The sequence below is a fragment of the Eleginops maclovinus genome, chromosome 17, assembly GCF_036324505.1.
Source record: "Eleginops maclovinus isolate JMC-PN-2008 ecotype Puerto Natales chromosome 17, JC_Emac_rtc_rv5, whole genome shotgun sequence".
Lineage (NCBI taxonomy): Eukaryota > Metazoa > Chordata > Actinopteri > Perciformes > Eleginopidae > Eleginops > Eleginops maclovinus.
Genome location: NC_086365.1, coordinates 9495370 through 9518628, shown reverse-complemented (window position 1 = coordinate 9518628; position 23259 = coordinate 9495370). Strand labels below are relative to the sequence as shown.

The following is a 23259-nucleotide window of genomic DNA, read 5'->3' as shown; positions in this document are numbered from 1 at the left end:
CGATTTCAGAGGAAATATGGCTAAAGACCAGAAACTATCTGAAAGAATTGCAGAATTAATACAGAAAGGGAAAGGAAGTTCATGATTTGATTTCCATAAGACAGGAGGTGAGGGTCGAGTGGGTGCTGGGTGTGATGGTCTTGGAGGAGAAGTAAAGTTGAGTATAATCGGCCAAGCAGTTGAAACGGATGCGATGTTGGCGGGAGAAACACCCCCACCACCCTTAAAAAATCAAGAGTCATGTTTCGACCATTCAGGATTTATTTAAGGACAAAGACAAACACAATCAGTCGCTCTGGCCTGTGTCATCATGGTAACTTTGATATGTGCACATGATTGTCGAAGGCATCTGATATACAAGCCCCATTAACAAAGAGTCGTCTTCATCAACATCGTAGCACAATTAGTGCCGCAGGCGATGCCCGCTCTGAGGAAGGAGGGTGTCGTCTGAGTGACGGCGAAGCACAAGATGGGAGCTTATTGTGGTCACATGCAGAGAGTAAATACAATACGCCGGCTCTGTACACGAAACCCACAGGGAGACACAGGGTCCCTCACAGCAGCATGTATCAAGTTTTAGTCCCACACACAGTTTTCAGAGGTAGAGCTGCTCTCACTAGTTCCGTTAGCAGCTGCTAGCATAACAGCTAACAAACCTAGCGACTCTAACGCTATGAGACAATGTTGTGACTATTGAAGCATTTGGCAACCAACTTTATCAAGTATTCGCATAACCTACATATAAGTAACATCTTTGTCAAATTTCAATACAGGTTCAGATGTAGAAGTTCGCAAATATATTTCACTGTGTAAACCTCAGCATAACATCAACGGCTAGCTAAGAAGCCCCAGTTTAAGCTATACAAGCTAATAGCGTCATGTCCTTGGTAAGTTAATTTAGTCATTTCTTATGTCATGAATAAATGAAAAGGCAATATTCCCTGTCATACAATTACAATGAAAATTAATAATTTACTTTCTTTCCATGTCATTCATGTATGAAGGGAATCAGCTGGAATTCGCTCCGATAAGCAGCATTTTGTTCTCTGGATAAATGCTATTTAGCCCGAATATTTCTAACAATGGAAACTGTTTGTGGAAGTGAAACTCTGCTGCTAGATGAACTGGGATATCTCTACCTGTGTACCTTTTAACATAATACAGATACTAACATCATACAAGGGCATATAAGATTATGCAAACACGCATGGTTGTGTTTTTTTATCTTTTGTGATAGCGTGTTGTTTAAAAAAAAAAGGCGAAAGGGTGGACGAGCGCCGCTCCTCCTTAACAGTGTGTCTGAGTCGGTCACAGCTTTGGATTTCTTCCTTTATAATGGCAGATATGACAGCCTGAGTTCAGTTAAAGATGCTTCACTTGATGACTGACATGATGCTGCAACAGTGATGGCGTTACGCGGCACTGTGTAGCTCTCAGTCTCATGTGGGACAGTATAAGTGACAGCAGACTGACCCTATTTTAACATTAAACATTCTATTGAGAATACAATCAACTTTCCTCGACACACTCACTCCCTCTCACATGCCTGAACAGCAAAACATTGGTAAATATTATCTTGAAAATGATCATTCATATTCACAATCTATTTACAGTAGCATCTTTTACATGTTAAGATTCATTCATGAAACTTGAGAGAGCAGACATAAAGCCCCAGAGCAGCATTATACTGAACCCTCTTTCTGTTGGTAACTCAAATGTCCAGTTCCCATTAAAGAAACATATACTTACAGTGTTGGCTGACCATTCTATAATATCTTTTTTTTCCCCACAGAAAACCGCGAACAACACTTTTAAATGGAGGTCATTCAGAAACAATAATAATAATGCACTTCTTTATTCCCTAATAATAATATCTTTATATTTTTGAACTATAGGTGCTGAAGTTTCCTGAACCTAATTACCCCAAAATATTTGGCGACACACTGTAAAAAAGAATGCATAGCAATCAAGGGGGTGTTTACTGTCTATGGTTACAATGAATAAGGTGATCATAATAAGTAAAGCCCTTACATGGTTTAAAGTTCCCCTCAGTAAAACAATAATAACTCCATTATTGAACTAAAACTATATTTTGACTGGATGAGGAAAACAAATGTGTCTTTGCATCAATATCAGTGCAAGATCCACAATGTATGTTCGACAGCATACATCTCGTGTGTGTGTTGGACAATAATAAAAAAAAGTAGAAGTATATTTGTGAAAATAAATTAAATTAAGATCAATTATTTTTGTGAAAACTTCTCACAAAACCGCATGAATGACAGGGTGAGACGTGTGTTGCCGTCAGCTTTATCCGTAACTGTGACTGACAGTCGCTAACCCCTGAAGTAATGTAGATTCATGTTTCTTACTGAACATGCACATTAAGGGACGGTTGAGTTAAACCTTTGACCAAAAGCTGACAGACTTTAGGATTTGTCTCCTGTCAACTCCATATGTATGTCTCATCGTGATAGAAGAAGAAGCCAAAGGACTAAGTGCTAAGATCTGCAGATGGGGTAGGAAGTTTGTAGGGTACGGAGAGGGGAATAACAGATTGGGAGACAGGAGAAAGACCAGAAGATCAAACAGAACGAAATTGTCCTTGCAGTGCGTATTGGAGTGAGGAGGTGCTGAAGAAAACATAGATTGGATAGCATTCACAAATGTCTTGTCATAGTTTGTTCTGGTCACACTCAATGACTCAACAAGCCAAAAATGACTTACTGTCTTTTTGCCATAAGCACTTTGCAACAGCTCTCTGTGTATATAAAACAAAAAAAAGGTAAATGGCTACAGATTAAGTAGGGAACAAAGTGAAAACATCTTTCTCCAGATTCATTTGCAGCTGGAGTTCAGCCCTTAGTTTAAGTCAACTTGAGTCTCGAACAGCTTCATATCTGACTAGTTCTGTATTCGCCAATTCACCCAGTAGAACAAACCAAATGTCTTAGTTTCTAGCACTGGTCTTTGGCTACATTTCACAATAAAGGGATCAGAAGAATTGCATCATGACAATCTGATATGTGTGAGCATTCAACATTGTACAGTTCTGTCTTGACGGAAATTTCCACCAGTAACCATAGACCGTGAAAGCTTGTGGAGTCAGGAGAAAGCTCCATCAAAAACAGCTCAAAATAAAGTCAGTCAAACTTAATGATCCATTTAACAGCAACTACTAGCAACCATGAGCTGTGTCAAGGATACATTCATTTTTGTTTTACTTGCAATGAATCTAAATACTTCACTTTTGCCTGTGTTGGACCATTTAATTTAATTTGGAGAACTATGCTATGCTTACCAGTCTTCCCAACAACTGCTGTTGGATCATACAGCAACAACCAACGAATCCTTACGGTTGTTTTGGTAGTTTTGTCCAATTTTGTCAAAGAGCTCTGCTGCGCTGTTCCAGGATTCAGGGAGTTATTAACTAAAAAAAATGGACAAAAAAGGCTGTGTACAAGGGTCGAGTAAAACACACCTTTGAGTCTAGAGGTCGAAGCATCTAAGCCCAAGTTTAAAGCTGTCTTCAGATGACAAGCGGTAAAATGGCTCTGCGCTAGCCTGTGTGTTTCTACGGAGTGAGCTTTACCGCCCAACTATGGCAATGCTCATTGCTCGAAAATGTTGCAGTGCTGAAATTTCAAATGACTTCGACTTTCAGTTTAGGTTACCACTGACCTTTTTACATGCTGTGCTAAGCAGTGCAAGCTAGCAGGTGAGGAAACCATACAACTCTGGCCCCAAACAAGCGGTGAGCAAAGAGCAAATGCGAAGGGAGCTAAACGTGAAGTTTGAATACAGTATTCAAATGATGAGTCATTACAGTACTGAAATAAGGACACAGCTAACAACGTAAGCCACAGATCCTAACTGTGATGGCTCCGTATCTGGACCAAAAAACTCTAGACAGGAAATATATTTGCACCAGCTCACAGTGCAGTCACAGCTTTCCCTGAGCACTTCTGAACTGGGTGCAGCTTGATGATGCTAAAGGGTGATATCATGGCTTCTCTAGAAGGCGCAGGACCAGCAGCCAACAGCTTCTCCATCTTGGATTTTCATCACACAGGTCAAATACTCTGAGGATCCATGTGGGACATAGTCAGTGAAGTATCATGTGTTTTGTGGCTGTCTTCAAACTTTACTGCCCCGCCTGTAAAGGAAGGCCAAGCTAACGTATAGTAGTGTACATAAAGCGCTTACTCATGGTTCCACATTTCAACAGTCGTATGGTACTTTTAAAGCACTTCTTAAAGCACAAACACAAAAATGCCCATAAGGACATATAAAACACCTTAAAGATGATATATGTAGCTTTTTGACATGAATGAATAGTTGTTACATTAGCTGCTACATTAGTAAAATGATTTAAGAAGACCTATCAGCCTCTGAATTACACACAGTCACCAGGTCACATTCCGCTGCCAATTGTAGTGTTGATTTACAGAAATTAGACCAAAGTCGCAAGATCAATTTGACAATAATGTGCTTGCTTTTTGAATAATTACTTATACCATCTTTAACATTTACAGCAATTATATAAAATAAAACAATCCAGTTGTCAACACTCATACCATATTTTGAAAAAAGGCTAAACAAAGAGGCGCAGGAAAGACCAGATTCAAAAAGGAACTTGAAGTTAAATAATGTGATAACACGGCCCGCACCGTAAACCAACAATCAAGGCTCTAGCTTGTGCCAGCGACGCCCCAAATACTTAACCAGCAACCAATCCAAGCTGGGCTTCCAAACATCCTCGTAATGTCAGTCGCCATATGTTGCTGTGGCTGGAGGAATCCAACATGGCGTCCTGGTGGGGAAGCAGTGGGCATACAGTATCAGCGGGGGTGGAGGTAAAGTCCTCTGCTCTCCAGGGTGCAGGGCGGGGAACTTGCTGGGGGAAATGCAGTGAGGAGAGGGAGAAACAAAGTCTTCCTCCGTCTCTTTCTGTCTCTCTACCTCACAGTGCTGTGGCCTCCCAGCTAGTTCTCCGCGGGACCTGGCGTCACTTGGTCTCTGTGAGCATCGGGGGGGTGACCACCGTGGGGTGCTGACGGGTCAGATCTGCCCCGGCAGGGGGAGAGGAGGCTGCAGACGCCAGACTGCAGGGAGTGACCGGTGCAGCAGCATCTGAGAGAGGAAGTTGGCAGGATTTTTTGTAAATTGACCCTTGGCGAAGCTAAGCCTCATTCATCACAGTTACTTTGTCTTTCGTTCTGGCACGGTACAAGAGGAATATACAATTTAGCAGAGCCAGATTTGCCCTCTTAGCATACCTGCCAAAACTAGGCTGTGAGGTATGAGCAAATGGCCTACCCTCAACCACTCTGCCTTAATTTGAGGTTGTGCGGGAACGAGTCCTGAAACCGGCAATGAGTTAGCATTTGAGCATTCCCTGTCCCCTCAAGTCAATGTATTGCGTGTTTCAAAAACTTTAACTTTATTTATTGCACATTTTTTCTATGGACTGTCTGATGCTACTGATACAAATGAATTACACTCACTGTCCTTGTGGGGAGCTGCTACGTTGTTTTCTGTGCTAGCGGCTGTTTTAGCGCTCTGGTTCTGCATCGCCTGGCCCGTGCTTTGGCTCTGAGCTGGCTGGCTCTGGCTTTGGACCGGCCGGGGCGTCTGGTTCGGCCTGGTCGGCAGGTTGGAGGCGTCCATGCTGCTTCCCATGCTGCTGCAAAGTTGCAACCGCCTCATGTGCCGAACCACGGCGGTGGCATTGAACGCTTGCTGGAGAGACAAACGAAATAGGATGATATAAAAAAGCTGGATGTACCATTTGGAGCTAGAGACAAACTGTGTGAGGAGCAGTTCTTAAGGAAAGTGTTATGCCCTCTTCTGATAAAGAAGAGTACTCCTAGCCTTATGGTGGTGGAGTCATTAATGTTCTAAGAACAGTGAAAGTTGTTTGAGGACTTGTACTGGAGCAAATTGCTGCAATAGAGCTAAACCCACAAAAAATTAAATTGAGTAAACAAACCCTCCATTTGCTCTTGGCGAAGTTCTTTCTGATCTGCCGGCTCACTGACTCATGGATGTTCTTGCAGAGTGCTGTATCCCCAGCAATCCTAAAACACACAGAAACACACACACAAATTCTCAACATTTCTCCCTGTTCATCTACTACCGATGTTATGTCTTTGTGTTTTTCTGTGTTTCTCACCAGGGGTGTCTGAGTGCCTGATCGCAGGTGAAACGCTTGTCTGGATCTTTTTCCATCAGACTGCCGATGAAATCCTTCGCTGAGAATAAAAAAGTATTGAAAGGGCCATAAAACATCAGACACAAACATCAAGCCAATTTGAAAGAGCCTTGTGAAAGAAATCATGCTACATACTTCGAGCCATGTTAACCTACATAAGGATGTTTAGCAGCTATATTCTTTACCATGGTCTTCATCTCAGTTAGTAGACCATGAAGGTATGTAAGAAATCTATCAAACCAATAGTTGTTGAGCCATTTTCAACAAAACTGCAAATACAGGAGATTGCACAATTCCACCTCTGGAGAACATGAATGTCTGTATAACGTGTATTTATGCAGTTTTACCAACATAGCAGAGATCCGTAAAACCCTCCCCACACACAGACACACTGGAGGCAGTCTCACCTGAGTCTGATATATCGTCCCAGTACGGAGCATCAAATTCGTAGTCCGCCTTCAGGATCTGTTCAAAAAGCTTGGAGTCGTTCTCATCGTAGAACGGAGGGTAACCACACAGCCTGAACACAACACAAAACACTTTATCAACTGGATTTACTTATAAATGTCTATATTGATTGAATTGTATTGAATTCACTCATTTGAAAACATTCATTTATGACTGAATTATTAGACTGAAAACAAGTCAGTTGGAAAAAAACAGTGTTCCCAGTGTTGCCGGATTTCCAAGTGTGAACTGAAGCTGCTCCAACAACCAACAACATCACCTGCAACGCATTAAGTAATTTTCTGGAAGCACCAAGAGATTTAGCTAAAAACTCATTAAAATGACACACACACACACACACACACACACACACACACACACACACACACACACACACACACACACACACACACACACACACACACACACACACACACACACACACACACACACACACACACACACACACACACACACACACACACACACAGTGATTATCATGGCTGATTAGCTGATGTGATCTTTCCACCTGAGCAGCAGCTAAAAGCTCACATGAATCCACGTGCTAATTGGGCTAAGAATTCAAAGTGTCTTCATTGGCGAGAGATTAATAAAAAAACACAATGTTACCCAAGTGTCTAAAATAAAGTACAGGTTAATATGAATACAAATATTAAAAAATGATGTGTGACCCACAGACCGTCCTTCCACACATCACAGACTCGTCAGACACAGTGTGTGCGCCGCCACGTCGCACGCTCTGCATCGTATTAACCTGCTGTTCACCTCTGACCCCAAATCTGACCTCACACTCATGTCTCTGTCAGGTGGACACACACACACAGACAGGAAAATATACAAATATATGCACATGTGGGAGCAGCACAGGTGTTTCAGGTTGAGCTGTATGACCTGTAAGGGCATTGGGGTATGGCATAGGGGATAAGGCTCCATGCACCTACATTAGCATATAGTAGCTTAGCATAAATATCTGCTTATGATAGATCTAATTAATATAACACATGTATCAAAATATCTGCGCAAATTCTAAATGAGCCTATAACATAAAGGGATATGAATCATTTCTGATAGCCTGCATCTGAGACATTGTTAAAGTAACGTCAGAAATCATCATCAGTCATTAAAGTAATATTACAGAAGTTACTGTAGTGTTTAAAGCGTTGTTTCCAAAGCACACATCAGATTGATCACAGTCAGTGTATTGACTTCACAGCAAAAGAAAGCAGCAGAAGTCTGTAATGTGTGAAGCCAATGTGATAATCTGTTCATGTGCTTCCTGTGAATCCGACACCAATTGAAAGTGTGCAGTTGAGCGAGGATGAAACCAGGGGCTGTACTGTGTGATTTTATAACAGAAAGAAGATATTTGTTAGCTTACAGGATGTAGGCGATCACTCCGATGGACCAGCAGTCCACTGCCTTACTGTACGGCTTCTGGGCGAGAACTTCTGGAGCTGAAAGGGAGAAACGGTGAGCATGTCACTCCATTGCAGTAGCCGGATGTCTGTTTACAAGCTTGAATCTGGGTTGTGCTTGAGGTCCAGTAAAAACTCCTATTAGACTTTCACATGAAAAAGTAACTGTTTAATGAGCCTGGACCCAGAGAAAATGTGCTGACTCTCCATGTCCATCCAAATTAAAATCACATGTAAGTTGGTTCAAGGTGGGACAATTTACCAAGTTCTCATGGCTCTAAAATGTTATCCTGGCATGAAAAAGACCCAAACTAAGCATTTAATGTTCAGTTTTCCACTGCAGGTTCGTACAATCAGTGGTGTTTCTCTTGTCTCACGCTACCAGTTAGCAGCTAATGTCTAGCTTTGGGTTTCTCCACATGTTGGAATGGTGCAGGTCCAGAGGAATTTGTTGGCCCACTATTGTGTGTTTACATGTATTATTTAAACCCAACAACAGTGGAGTGTGCAGTGGTGTTTTGAAAGAGTAAAAATAAAGCTGTTGATACTTCCCTACTAGAAAAGGAGTGAAATCCGGCAGCTTTCACATGTGTGCTGTGTAGGGATGGATCTTGGTGTGACAAGAGGCGTCACATTTTCAACCACCACTTAATCTCTCCGCACAAAACCTACATTCTTTCGACTGTTTCCAGGTAAGAAAAAAAGACAAGACAAGGATAACAGACTGAGCACCTTACCCACATATCCCGGCGTGCCGCATGCTGTGGACATGACATCCCCACTGCCCTCCATCTTGGAAAGACCAAAGTCGCTGATCATGATCTTTGACTCATCTTGGGGATTAAAATACAGCAAGTTCTCTGGCTAGAAAAGAAAGACAGACAATCAAGTATTTTATTTCATTTTTGGGTTTTAAATGTATGGTAATTTAGTCACATATTTCAAACATCAAAGTCTGAACTGATAACATAAACACAAGATTAAAAAAAAGAGACGCAACTTTTCTTACGGAGGCCGCTTGGACCAGTCCCGTCAGCTGATAGTGACCCTAACACTGACCTAGAATTGCTGCAGTATGTGTTTTAAAATTGGGAGTGTGTGTGTGTGTTTGTGTGTGTATAATTGTGTGTACCTTCAGGTCTCGGTGCACAATGCCCTGCTTGTGCAGGTAGTTCACAGCGTCCAGGACTTGTCGGATCAGCGTGCTCGCATCTTTCTCCGTGTAGAACCCTTTTTCCACAATTCGATCAAACAGCTCACCACCGGACACCCTGCACAAAGGGAATTTATGTTTGTTATAAGGCTCATCATGCATATACACACTCCGTCACACACATTCCACAATGAAAAGTCGAAATGTTCTTAATACAAATAGGTGTTTTGAGTAAAAATAGCAGCAGCAAAACACACACACTTATGCCAGTAACCTGTAAAACGTGACTGGATTGAGATTACTGGTAATTCACAAGCTGCAGGTGTCCCCAGCCAAGACTGTGTGAGCCATGGGCTAAATCTCACAAACACACACACACTTTTTCCTAGGTTTCATACTTGGGTATTTTGGTTTTCTACTACTCTACTCTGTCTCCCCCCCCCATGAAAACGTGTCTAAAGTTAGTTAATAAGCAGTGTGTGGGGGTCCTCGGGTAGGGGCAGCCTAATGAGGCTGCATGTGATAAAGGAAGTGGAGCACATGTTTTCACCAAAAATCACTGGGTTATTTAGTGTATGTGTATTGGCAGTCACTCCACTGTGTGTGTGTGTGTGTGTGTGTGTGTGTGTGTGTGTGTGTGTGTGTGTGTGTGTGTCTCTACTACACCTAAAGATAAGACTAGTTCATAACAGATGATTGAAATTCTCCCAAACATAATTCTTGCAGCTATACTTCCTTCATGTCCTGATTTTAAAATATGATGTTCTGGTTTCAAGGTTTCACGGTGTTTCAAGATGTTCTGAAATGAATAACACCGTTCTATATGAAACACACGCAAGGTAAGGAAAAACAATTGCAATTTTTGATCAGACTGCTGTTTTGCAGCATCTTTTCTAGGGAAATGATGAACAATGTTGTAGAAGAAACTGTGCATGTTGTTTAATCTTCAAAGTAAAATCTGTTTCTGGAGATAAAGCTAAGCCAAGTTGGTTAATATTCTCAGTTATTGCAGTGCGTCTCTATGCAAAAGAAACAAATGAAGGAGTTCATCTGTAATTCCTCCCCTCGGGCAGATTCTTCTAATAGATACTGTTATGTTTTATGACTCCAGAGGCATGAAATTACTTGTTCAGGTGTTCATTCAGCATGCACTGACACAGAGCGCCCCCTGCTGGAGCCAAACCTCACATCTCATCCAAAACCCTCATACAATGGGCTCTGTCGGCTTTTGACAATACAAGCTGAAGTGTAAAGATGAAAACACAAGTAATCAGCATGTAGTAACTGCAGCAACACAGTAGCAGGCGCTGTCAATTAACTAGTAGTACTAATAGGAGCCTTGTAGAAGTCATCCCTCTGCCTTGTAGAATTTACTGCAGGTTTATACTTTGTGCTTCAAAATTTGAGGAACACACACCCACCCAAACACACGCTCGAAGTTGCATGGAATGTCTGTGGGGCGTCGTCACGGAGACAGATCAGATTAGAGCATGTGGAAGTTAAACTCTAATGAAGTTTCTGAAAAAAAGAGATCCGAATTAATTGCTAATCCTTCCTCTTCAAAGAGGCCAGCGACTTGTTCCGTTTCAGAGGCAGTCTGTCTGGTAATGAGAACACACACACGCACGCATGCACACAATCTCACATACACAGACACATGGCAAACAGGAGCCAGCATGGTTGCATAAGAAGACCATGGCATTCAGACAAAAACCAACACGCACACACACACATGCACACACACACACACACACACACACACACACACACACACACACACACACACACACACACACACACACACACACACACACACACACACACACACACACGCACACACACGCACACACACACACACACACACACACACACACACACACACACACACACACAACGGATTCAGGGCTGGATTTAATGCACACAAAGTAGAATTAAAACCTGACGATTGTATGCCTCCAGTTAAGTTAACGTCCATGTCTGTCCAAATCGCATCACCTTATCACTTCACCATACATGTAGACATTTCTAGGACATTTTTATAATTAGTGTCTGAATTCTTGAGTAATGGCCATAAACGTGTTTTGTGAGGTCAGAAACACCTTTGATCAGTCGATCCTTGAGGCAAGGAGACTCTAAACTAACTCAAGTCCAAAAAAAACAATGGAAGGAGGACACAAAAGGTCACACATACAGTATAAGAACACAATGTCACACACACGCATACACACAGCTCAAAGAGAAGGCTGAAGGATTGTAAAAGGACCTCCGTAAAGCTTTTTCCACAGACTATAAATCATCAGGTGCAATGCCTGAAATAAGCCAGAATTTGAGCATTCGAAATAGTGTGTTGCAGAGACATGTACCAAAATTAGCATGCTAACTGACTAATGTCCAAGAAAATACAAACAAATGGAACAAAATCATTTAAAACTGATGGTAAAATGACCATTCCATTTGACCATCTTGTCATGATACAATTTCAGCAAAGAACAGTTAATATAAGTAAAGTGAAGAAGTGCCCAGCAAACATATCCCTTTTTTCCTTTAGACATGTCTTCTCTGTGGTTTGATGACAGCCTCGTCCTCCCCAAATGCTGCAATACTATTTTTTCTGAATTTGGTAAAGCCAGTCTCTGTCTACACTGCTTTTATTTGTTTCTAATATGACACTCACAATACAAATCAGCATCGATACAAAGCCTGCTTGGCTGATCGAATGTCATCATAGCGCGGCCTGATTTCCTCCCTTCGGGTGAAGTTATATAAGATAAGCCGTGATGATGGGAGGGAAGGAAGCACGCTCAGTGCATTGATTTTCCAAATTAGACAGAAAATAATCGCCAAGCATAGTTCCTCAGTGAGTTTCCTGACTGAAGTCTCAATACATTCACACGGAAAATAAGAAGGCCAAAAGCTGAAGTTACTGGAGGTTCCATACAGTTACAAAATATATCTCAATTCAGTATAACGTTATCATGATGTGTTCAAATGTAATCTGTAAGAGTTAGTGTCTGGTGAGAAACTTGAATTATGTGGTTGGACCTGTGGAGTGTATGTTGAAGTACATGCGATCACTCGGGGTCTGTGTGCTCATCAGCTGCTTCATAACGACATTAAAGATGAACTCACAGCTGCATGATCAGGTAGAGGTGGTCAGGACTCTCATAGATATCCTCCAGGGCCACGATGTTCTCATGCTTGATCCTGCAAAGGACAAAAAAGGTTACTGAAAGAAAAAGCAGCAACCAGTCTTACTCCATACCACATTAAGTGAACTTAATTACTATGAATCGTAATGATTATTCAACAAAGGTTTTGCTTTCACATAAAATCAGCCATATTTTGCTCATTTTCAGGTTCATATTTGTATCTTGTGCCCTTTACTGTCACTTGTTCACATGCTTTAATGTTCAAAAAGATCTTTATTTTTCTCGTACTGCCTGTGCTGGAGCAAACATTTTCACTGTTTTGGGAAGTTTTGGATTTTTAGCCTTTGCAGACCATTTACATGCACACAAACCTATAAAACACACTAGATGAAAAGCAATAACCCCCAAAAGCATAATAGGTCCTCTGCATTTTCTGCTGTTTCTCCATGGTAACCACACTGTGATAAGGGTGTTTCCTTCTGTGTTGGAGTAATTCTGTGTTCAAGCGATACCTTGAGTGTTGGGTTGATACAATGAATGTGTGTATATGTGTGTGTACCTAACAGGGCTAGGTGCGCTGAGTTACACTGTTTCCCCGGTTACCAGGAATTAGGTGTGTGTGTTTTTCTAACACCACTCACTTTCTTAAAACGGCGATCTCATTCTCGATGCTGCTCTCCTTCCCCTTCAGCGCCTTCTTAGGGATGCACTTCACCGCAAACATCCGGCTCGTCAGCTTCTCCTGGGCCAGGACGACCTCAGAAAATGCTCCTCTGTCGACACAAAAAGATAAGTCACGTGACTCACAAACATTAGCGTTTGGATAATACAACCTTCCATCCTAGACTGGCACCGTTCTGGTTCTTGATCAAACAAGGAGCGTCATTTGAAGATATTCTCTAAGTATAAAGGCTATTTAAGGACACGGGGCATGAAATCTTTCCAGACACTTCATGCAGAAAGTGCTGTGGTGATTTCGTATCGCATTTACTGGAATGTAACTTTAAACCCTTCACTTTTTGGTTATAATTAGTTTCTGTAGCCAGGGTTATTCCAATATGTAACAAAAACGTGTAACAAGAAGGCATAAAAACTATGTTACACGGTGTCACACCTGTACAACCGGGTAGCACTGTGTAACACCATCGAAACTCTACCACCACATGGTAAAGCCACTGTTCAACAATGTGTAGCACAATTTGAAACACAACTTTGTATCACTAAGTGACACCAATGCTAATAACAAGTAAGTGACGCAGACACCAGTCCAGTAAGTTCCCAGAAAATCCATTAACGCCCTTTTGTTCAGGTGCCAAGGAACTGAAAATAATGACTAGATCCAGGCTTGGAAATGGTATTAATGGCGTAGATCAGTTGTATTATTTCACTAAGTGCACAATGTGACCACGTCTCCGACAAGATATGGCTGAACCACAAACATCCTCCCGTCCAAATCTAATCTGTAGCCCTTTGTCAACTCCTTTCTAGTCCTCATGCATCACTGTGCACAACTGTGTACACACAAACACACACACACACACACACACACACACACACACACACACACACACACACACACACACACACACACACACAGCTTGTCACCAGAACACTGAAGAGCTTTCTTTCTTCGCGTGTCTTCCTCCTAATTTTTTGGTGTGCGCTTCGTGCCTTAGCAGCAGAGTGCGTAGGCTTAGATAGCACTGTTGCCACAGCAGCAATTAAGTGCCAATTATAGTCTGTATTCTCACTGTGGATGTGAGGATGAGAGAGAGAGAGAGAGCATTGAGAGGAAATGTCTGTACAATCTTCTAAATGATTAGAGGGAACATCCACAGAACAGACACAGGAAGCAGAATTTGGTTTAAAAAGCTCCAGACACTGTCATCCAAGCCATTGTCCATATGGTGTGAAGAGCGGGCTCCGCTCCAGCAGCCAGGCCTCAACAGATGGGACCTGCATGCAGATCTCTGCAGGACAACATTAAAGATTAACAGAAGAATATGAACATGCAGGCTAGGATAAAATCAAGTCGCCGTCCAATGATAATGATACAAAAAGACTTGACACAGTGCTCTGGATTAATGTCAACAACATGCCAAGATCTGATATACAGAACACGATTCACTATCATTATTCAGAGCGACCCAGAACAAGACACTGAATATCCCCAGCGTGCGGACAAGACAAATTGTCATCTGATGATGAGTTTGAGTGCACAGCCTTGCTTTGAGCTCAATGCTAATATCAGCGTGGCAAAAATGCTAACAATAGCAAGGCTAACCTGCTCCTTATTAGCATGATTAATGTCTGCCATGTCCAACTGCTGAGTGTCACATGTTAGCATGCGAACATTTGTAAACTAGTACCAAACCAACCAAGCTAACACACGAGGCCAAATCGGGCCAGGGGCCACAAAGTGAGGGGGCCCAAATGGGCTCTTTTCCACTGCCTACCCCCCTGTTTTGAGCTCTGCCTTTATTTTAAACAGCTGACAAAATACTAAATCCTCCTCTGTGGTGGTTTTTGTGTCTGTTAACGATTTAGTAGAAAAGAATATTGACTATACTAGACAGAAAGAAAAATGATGGTTCAAAATGCACAGCCTTTAAGGTATGGATTGCCATGGCAACAGCCCTGACCACCCTTCTGTTTATATTGATCCATGGAAACAGTGTGCAGGGTCGTGCTTGGACTCTGTACAATCCCATGATTGGGAACCCACAGATAATTATGAGTGACCTTGCAGCTCCCCTCAGCATTTGACATCAGCTCTGTATTTTGTTTTTCGGACACGCTGACTGTTTTTGCTTCCCCACTCTTATCAGCTTTGTTTAGGCAGCTGTTCACAGAGACAAATATCTGAAAGAAGAGAAACAGCATTGCCTTTATCTTCTTTTCTTCAACAGCTGGAGTTAAAAGACACAACCTCACATCTTGGAGGTCCTCTGCTCGTATTACTGGTGTGGACGCAGTGGAGATGAGGAGACAAATGGATGAGAAGGAAGTCTGCATGATATCCGACCTGAGAGAGGGGACTGCCCATTGTTCAGGGCCCATTGATCGGAAAACCCAATCTTCTAAAAAATGTTCTATTTGATCGAAAGCCCATTTGTAAACAGATATCCAAGGCTCAACTCAACTCTTTTTAAATTCTGCTAATCCCGATTATTGCAATAGTTTTGGGATGTTTGCCTGTTTTTCCCACATATTGCATATCAGTATTTACTTATGAGTTTCAGTTGATATTTGATGTAACCTTGTTGATTACCCAAATCAAGCATTCATCAATTTAGGAAACACATCTGTATTTGTGAAAGAGCAATGTTTTAGTAAATACACAAGACGTGTTACTCTTTTTTAAATCATAATCATTCAAAAGAAGATATCAGACGACCCCTTTGGCACAACTCCAACTTAGAGATTGACGGTTTTAAAGAATTATAACATGATCTTATGTAACAAAAGCTTCCCATGAATGAGAGAGTTAGTGAAGGGCTTACAAGCCATAGATGTAGCTCTTAGTCCAACCCTGGTTGTGGAAAATAACAGTTAACACGCACTATTTCCTCCATGAGCCTCATGTTTGCTTAAGAGTTTCGTGACAAAACCGACTCTAATAAAGGTGATGTCATGATTTGGCTTCTGTTGCACCGGTACAAACGGAAACACACACATGCTCACACTTGTTTTTCTCTTATGAATGATCTTAGCATTCACTTTCCCATCAGCTAATCCAGTATACCTGGGGGCACACCAGGTGTTAGCAGGACTGTGGTACATAATCAAAGATGATTTAGTTGTCATTATTTAGGCTCCAATCAATAGATTACAAACACACAGACACAAGAGAAGTTAACAGTAGCAGAAGTAACGTCAGGGTGTGGCTGGCCTCGAACGTTACACAGAGTGAAAGGCATGCAACAACAGCTTATAAGGAATAACTGTGGCTAGGAGCGTCAGCTGTTTGATTGAAATGTGAATGGATTATTATTGTTTCGAATGACCTAATAGTGGAGCAGACCCCATGACTCAATCGGCCGCCAGTTACTCAGAATTTAGTTTCTAGTAAAAGTGCTTTGACATTGTTGAAGAAAAGGCGTGGGAGGTGGTGGCTCAGTGGGATAGTGCGCTAATCTTTCGGATCAGGGGAGCACTGATTCCATCCCCACTTCAGTCCTTGGGCGAGATACTTCATCTCAAATTGTTCCTGTGGGGATTGTCAACAGTATTGAGTGTATCTGTATCGCTCTGATTAAAAAAAAAGTGACATGTAATAATGTACCCACAAATGTCTGTAAAAAGGTCTTTCCCCCCTTTTTTTGGACAGAAAAAGGGGGTGAAAGAGAGGGGTCGAGATGCAGCAAAGGGTTCTGGGGCCTCTCTACCTGGTGAGCTACCGGAGCAACCACCATGATCGTCCTGTCATTGGAGAAATTGCAATCCAGCTTGTTTGTGTCTCTTCAAAATATCTAAAATTGTCTTGAGCAGTGCTGAACACAGGATGAAAGGAGGGAAGGGGAATGCTGGCTGAAACATTATGGCAACATGTGTTGAGTCAGAGCACTTTAACTGTAACACAACCTCCTTTTTGGCCTTTAAAGTTCAAAATGTTTGTTTGTGTGCAGCATCAGTTTCTTAGCTCAAGGACAACTTGAAAGTAACTGGGCAAAGCTCTGCCAGATAAACACACACACGCACACACACACGCACACACACACACACACACACACACACACACACACACACACACACACACACACACACACACACACACACACACACACACACACACACACACACACACACACACACACACACACACACACACTGTTCCGAGTACAGTGGTGGGACTGTGAGAAAGTAGGTCTGCTATAATGCAAAGAAAGCCTCTAAGGAGTGGCGGTGTGTGTGTGTGTGTGTGTGTGTGTGTGTGTGTGTGTGTGTGTGTGTGTGTGTGTGTGTGTGTGTGTGTGTGTGTGTGTGTACATTCTGTCCTAAATTACCTGTCGAGAAGACAGAGTGTGTGGTGGCCAGCAGTGGAGCTGCTGCGGCGCTGCTTCCATTAACGGCAGAAGTCATTTTTCTATCTGATGGGCAACAGTGAGCCTTAACCGCGCCAACCCCTGCGTAGCTGCCAAATATTATGGAACATATTATCTGGGTAGATGTTACACTATAATTAATCTGATAGTGATAGGAAAAGACAGGTTGTAATGGTGAATAAAAGATACAGGACGCAGGTGAGTTATTAGTCGTCTAGTTAAACCAATATAAATTACTACTGATCCGATGATGGGTGCAGACATAACAACACATTCTTTTTTAAGTGTTACTCATGAACTGTAGATTTACTGTAAATTATGAGTTACACTTTTCCAATTTTTGCTAGGCTAATTCCTATTATGGTATTGGTAATGCAAGCCCTAACCCTTACCATAACCTAACCCTGAAAAATATGTATTTTTGTCAAAGGACATGAAGTGTGTCCAACAGCGCTGAAAAAATTGGCTTTCATCTCGGGGCTTTTATGAACTGGATGTGTCGCCAAGGGTTAGTGTTTACAATCATTAATATTCAGATGTCTGGATACACGTGTCAATGTGTTCAGTCCCTCTTCACAAACACACACTCACTAAATGTATTCAGTGATGAGCGGAGGGCTGTCAAAGGACAAAAACAAGTATTTTGTTTACTGCATATATTTAGAGGAAAAGCGACCTTTGCTGCTTTTGCTTTTAATTGTCTATGAGTGTGTAGACTTAAGTATCAACGTGACTGAGAATGAACCAGTAGCATCAGCCACACAGTCATTAAGGAAGCCACAATAACAACACCATTACCATTGAGATAAACACGACATGGACTTTTGTATGATTTGAAAAGGACAACCCACAGAAATTAAAACTATGGAAATTAAAACCAAATTTGAGCCTGTCTTGAGTCATCAGTGGATATTTTGTCACGATGAAGGCTAAGTTTTCATTGTTGATTGTGAATGATCAGCTGTTATCACATAATCTAACTAAGAAATAGTGCTGGGCGGTATACCGTTACTGAATACCGTGGATTTTATACTGTATGATATGACTTTTTCTTTTCTGTCAAGCTAAAATTGTTGCCCGAGGAAGTAACAAAAGTAATTCCCTCCACCACCTCAACAGAAAGCATTTATTGGAGTGCGAAGTATGTATGGAAATATGATCTGCTTCAACAAGCAATGCCGGTGAAACATCTAAAGTAAAGTTCAGTCAAGAAGACGACTTTCTTCGAGGGGTGATAGGAAAAGCAAAAGATGGAATCACAAACACAAGACATGGTCCCACTACATACAGTGGAAAAAGGGGGCTTCAGGTCGATGATCCAAACCCTGGATCCAGGGTATTTGTTACGGGGCGAAAAATACTTTAGCCAAACAGCCACCCCCGCATTGTACCAACAACGCAGAAGCAGATAAATAAATACTGTGATACCGTTATAATTCGGAAAAATACCGTGATTTTTGGTCAAACCGCCCTACTAAGAAATCTCTGTCTGCTGATGAAGACCTTGAGACGATGCTGTGAAAGCTCTGGGGAGGAAAAACTCATATATGGCCGTTGAGTAAAGATTATATAGTTAAAAGAGTTGCAATATCTTCTCTTAATATCACCATCAAAGAACCGCAACATTAATACCAGGCCCACGCCGCACAAAAAAACAATCCTCTCTCCATCAAAACCACTAACCATGCCATTGTCACCTTAACTTCCTGTTGTGACATAAAGTGTCACGCTGAGCAGGATCAACCCCTGGTGGATATGTTGTTGTTTTTTGTCACAGAGCCTACAATCATCTTCAGATCTATTTATAAGACTCTATTTATATCAGAGAAGAATAGAAACTTGTCATGTCCTCACTACACTGTTGGAGTTGAACAGGGGGGCACACAGGGAGATGTACGACATAATGAGAAGGTGGTGGTGGTGGTGGGGGGGGGGGGGCTCTGCAGTCAGAACAGAGCCAACAGCCAGGAAGTGGAGCATCAATTAAGGACAGCGTGCCCTACATGGCACAATGACGTTCCCACAATGTACCAGCTTCAAGAGTGTCCACTGCTTTACTTTATGTCCCTTTAACACACATAAGACACACTCCTGCTGGCATTCAATTATTGAATAGTGAGCGACTGCGACACAAAGCACCAGGGGAGGGTAATGAGACACCAAGCACACACACACACACACACACACACACACACACACACACACACACACACACACACACACACACACACACACACACACACACACACACACACACACACACACACACACACACACACACAGTAGATGGGGCAACAAAAGGTAAGGCACACACTGAGGAAAAGTATCAGGACTCATAACAGAGGTGTTTAAGTGTGCACACACACACACACACACACACACACACACACACACACACACACACACACACACACACACACACACACACACACACACACACACACACACACACACAGTACACAGTGTATGCAGTGTACTGGGTGATTCAGGTAGTAGACGAAACCGGATGGGTCAGTGTCAGATCTGTGACATCACATCCTGTCAGTCCAGATAAAGCTCAGAAATGCTGACACAGAGAACATTTCACACTGCAGTAAAACTCGGACCGGTCTTCGGTATTCTAACACGTGCCGCTGCACCTGAACACACCACTGCTGCTGCTGAATGCACAAATTCAATGTGTGTATTTCTGTTAGTTTCACTGTTCTCGCTGACAGTGTCTCTTTAGCTGGCCAGGCTGATGCTTTCACCCCTACTCTGCTTCCTCATCCGCTGATAAAAACTCACAGAGTTCCAGAGTCACAGCCACCAGCTGCTCTTATATGCTGATAAGTAATCACTTCCCCATCTCCCCCTACAGACACACACACACACACCTGCCAAGGGCTCTTATCTGCTGATGCATCAGGTTCAAAGATCCGTCAGCAGCTCTGGTTAATGTGTGGCTGAAACATGGAGGACTCGGATCATCGAGTCCTGGACCAGTCTGCATCCTAACTGTGAGTGAGACAGTGTGTGTGAGAGAGAGAGTGTGTGTGTGTTTGTGTGTGAGATTGTGTGAGAGAGAGTGTATCAGAAACTGAGTTTAATAAGCGAGATAGAGCGGATCAGACACGTAAATTGAGCGCAGACAGGATTGAAACCCATGAGCCCCAGTCAGTATTTTAAATTGTTGATGCCATCCTATTTACAGCTTATTTACTAGCGTTTACTTTACATACTATTGTCAACAAAGCTGCTTTATCTTTTACAGTTTAAAAATCATATACAATGTGCTTTGGCAGCCCACACCATCCTACACCACCTCATCAACAAGGTCGCGACCCCTGGACCAAAGCATCACCAGCCCAATAGAGAAACCCCAGCACCTCATGCTCCATACACAGCCCAAAATCGAGTAGAGACGCTGATGCAGACCTGGGGGGAGACCACACACACCTGCTCCGTCTCATGTGCCTCACTGATGAGCTGTGATACTGTAAAGTGTCATGAACACTACTCACTGAAAAAGTAATCCGACGTTCTAATAACACTAATGTGTGTGTGTGTGCATTTCAGGTGAATTGAAGTCACTCTGTCCTCATCATTACACAACGTGATTCAACTTCTTTCTATCCAGGGGAACTTTCCTAATCCCTTCACAAGTAATCCCAATCTGTGACTGTGCACCCCCCCCCCCCCTTGTTCCTTCCAGCAGCACCAACATAGCCTCTCTCTGGGACGAGCTGTCAAAGATTTCTGAGGCTGTCGCAGTTTCAATGAGAAGGAGGAAGGAAGACGAAGAGGAGACATTTCCTAACATGGAGCCGGGGAGAGATAGGTGAAAGAGGAAGAGAGGTTGAGTGTAATGGTGACACTGTTACTGCTGATGAATTCCCTGCTGCCATCAACAGGAACATCCCCTCTAGGAATATTACACAATGTGCCAAAAACATAAAGCCCTGTATTACTCGTAGCTCACTTCATCTACTAGCCCCTGCACACATTCAGATCACACTGGCATTGTAAAAGAAACTACTAAACACATTTACAGCCAACCGGAATACATAAAGGTCTTTATATAAATATGATGAGGATATGGAGTTTGGGGAATTTACAATTTGATTAGAGTCAGCTAAAGTGTGAAAACGACTTTAAATAAATGGTTGACATAGATAGGCTACGGTTTTTTAATCTCTAAAATGTAGAAATAGTGATTATAAATAGTGTTAAGGTTAAATGTGACGTATAAATGGTTGAAATAGAGGTGTAAATATATGTCATTATTGTAGAGTAAGTCTGGAAAACCTTTGGCAGACTGTCATTTCAGAAATGATTATACACACAGTGCCTGTTACAGTGTGTGTAGACAAAGAAATATATCATTGTGATACTACACTCACACTCCTTTCATACATAAACATTTAACTGAAATATGACTGAAGTTAGTCCACTCACGTGCCGAGGACTTCTTTAAAATCAAAAATCTTCTTGATGTCGTCGACCTGTTTTTTCCACGTCTCTCCTCTACCGGTGTCTCCGTTCTCCCGAGCCATGGCGCTGCTTCTCCGGCCAAGTCCGACCGACTGACCGACCCGGAGCTGCGGGGAAACAGGAAAGGTAGACCGCAGGAGATGAGAGCAATGACGCCGCGCTGACTGTGTGCTCCTCGGATACTGCAGGGCATGAGAGTCCCCCTGCAGGTTACCGAGTCGCTGCTGCAGCTGCTCTCTCTCTCTCTCTCTCTCTCTCTCTCTCTCTCTCTCTCTCTCTCTCTCTCTCTCTCTCACTTTGCCCTCTCAATTTCTAATTCAAATTCAAAGAAGCTTTATTGGAATATCAAAACACAGTATTGCAACAGTACACTGTAGAAGGTAGGCCTAATTCAACAGTGAAACACAAGTGCCAATAATATCATATCATGTAAAATGAAGGAAAGAATCTGAACATAATGATACTAATAATGATGTCTACCTCTCTCTCCCCCCTCTCTCTTCCCCTCTCTCTCCCCCTTTCTCTCCCCCCTCTCTCTCTTTCTCTCTCTCTCTCTCTCGCACCTCTCCAGCTATTTGGACAGCTGCTGTCAATTTCACAGTACAAAACATCACTTCTCGTCAGATCTTTCAAAATAAAAGCCTATATATTTACTCAACGTGGAGCATGAATACATTATTTACATTTGTTAAGATGCTCTACATTGTTCATAATATACTACATATATATTACTGTTATTAGGACTAATAAAGTAAAACCATTATCATCAAACGTATGTGTTTATATATAATGAAGAACAATAGAGAGACCACTGCAAAATTATCAGTTTCCCTGGTTTTACTTTTTATATGTGTATGTGTGTGTGTGAGTATTTTATTTTATAACCCCACTGACAACCTTTATCTGTGTTTGATTGGCTGCCATACATGTAGATATTGATATTAAAGATTTGTAAATAAATCCAGAGCTGTGTGTGATAATGATAGCATAACATCACCAGAATGAGTTTCAAGGTTGAAATCCACAAACCAAGCCTTTTTAATCGAAGTTCCTTTAGGAAGTTTGATGTTTCTGTTATGTTGTTTTGGATAGATTTCTGTAGACAGCTAAACCCAAACTGACCTCTCCTATCCTCTCACGGGTAGTCTAACGGTTCAGCCAAATTTGAGCAATTTCAAAAACAGCTCTCATTTCTGATTTTATTTTGAAAGCCATTTCCCCAGGTTTCCTGTAGTAAACTGTTACGCATGCGTAGCTTGACCGCGGACCTGCATGTCTGACGTCGTTAAATGATTGTTCGTGTTTTCCTCTTCTGCAAAACAACTTGATTCGTTTTATTTTA

General features: G+C 42.1%; 1 protein-coding gene across 1 annotated transcript; it reads right to left on the bottom strand.

Moving 5' to 3' along the window:
* Positions 1-243: 243 nt before the first annotated feature.
* Positions 244-22091, bottom strand: camk1da (calcium/calmodulin-dependent protein kinase 1Da). The gene is made up of 11 exons (XM_063905075.1): positions 21882-22091; positions 13041-13172; positions 12380-12454; positions 9230-9368; positions 8835-8961; positions 8061-8136; positions 6622-6734; positions 6176-6254; positions 5993-6080; positions 5508-5742; positions 244-5133 (listed from the first exon to the last, which is right to left on the bottom strand). Exons 1-11 carry the CDS (start codon positions 21977-21979, stop codon positions 5009-5011), a joined length of 1287 nt encoding a protein of 428 aa, XP_063761145.1. The 5' UTR covers positions 21980-22091; the 3' UTR covers positions 244-5008.
* Positions 22092-23259: the final 1168 nt, after the last annotated feature.

Coding starts and splice junctions, on each gene's coding strand:
- camk1da (XM_063905075.1), bottom strand. CDS start 21,979: ATGGCTCGGGAGAACGGAGACACCGGTAGAGGAGAGACGTGGAAAAAA. Junction 13,173..21,881: donor TTTAAAGAAGTCCTCGGCAC/GTGAGTGGACTA, acceptor TTGTGTCGACAG/AGGAGCATTTTCTGAGGTCG. Junction 6,735..8,060: donor GGAGTGATCGCCTACATCCT/GTAAGCTAACAA, acceptor TGTTGTGTTCAG/GCTGTGTGGTTACCCTCCGT.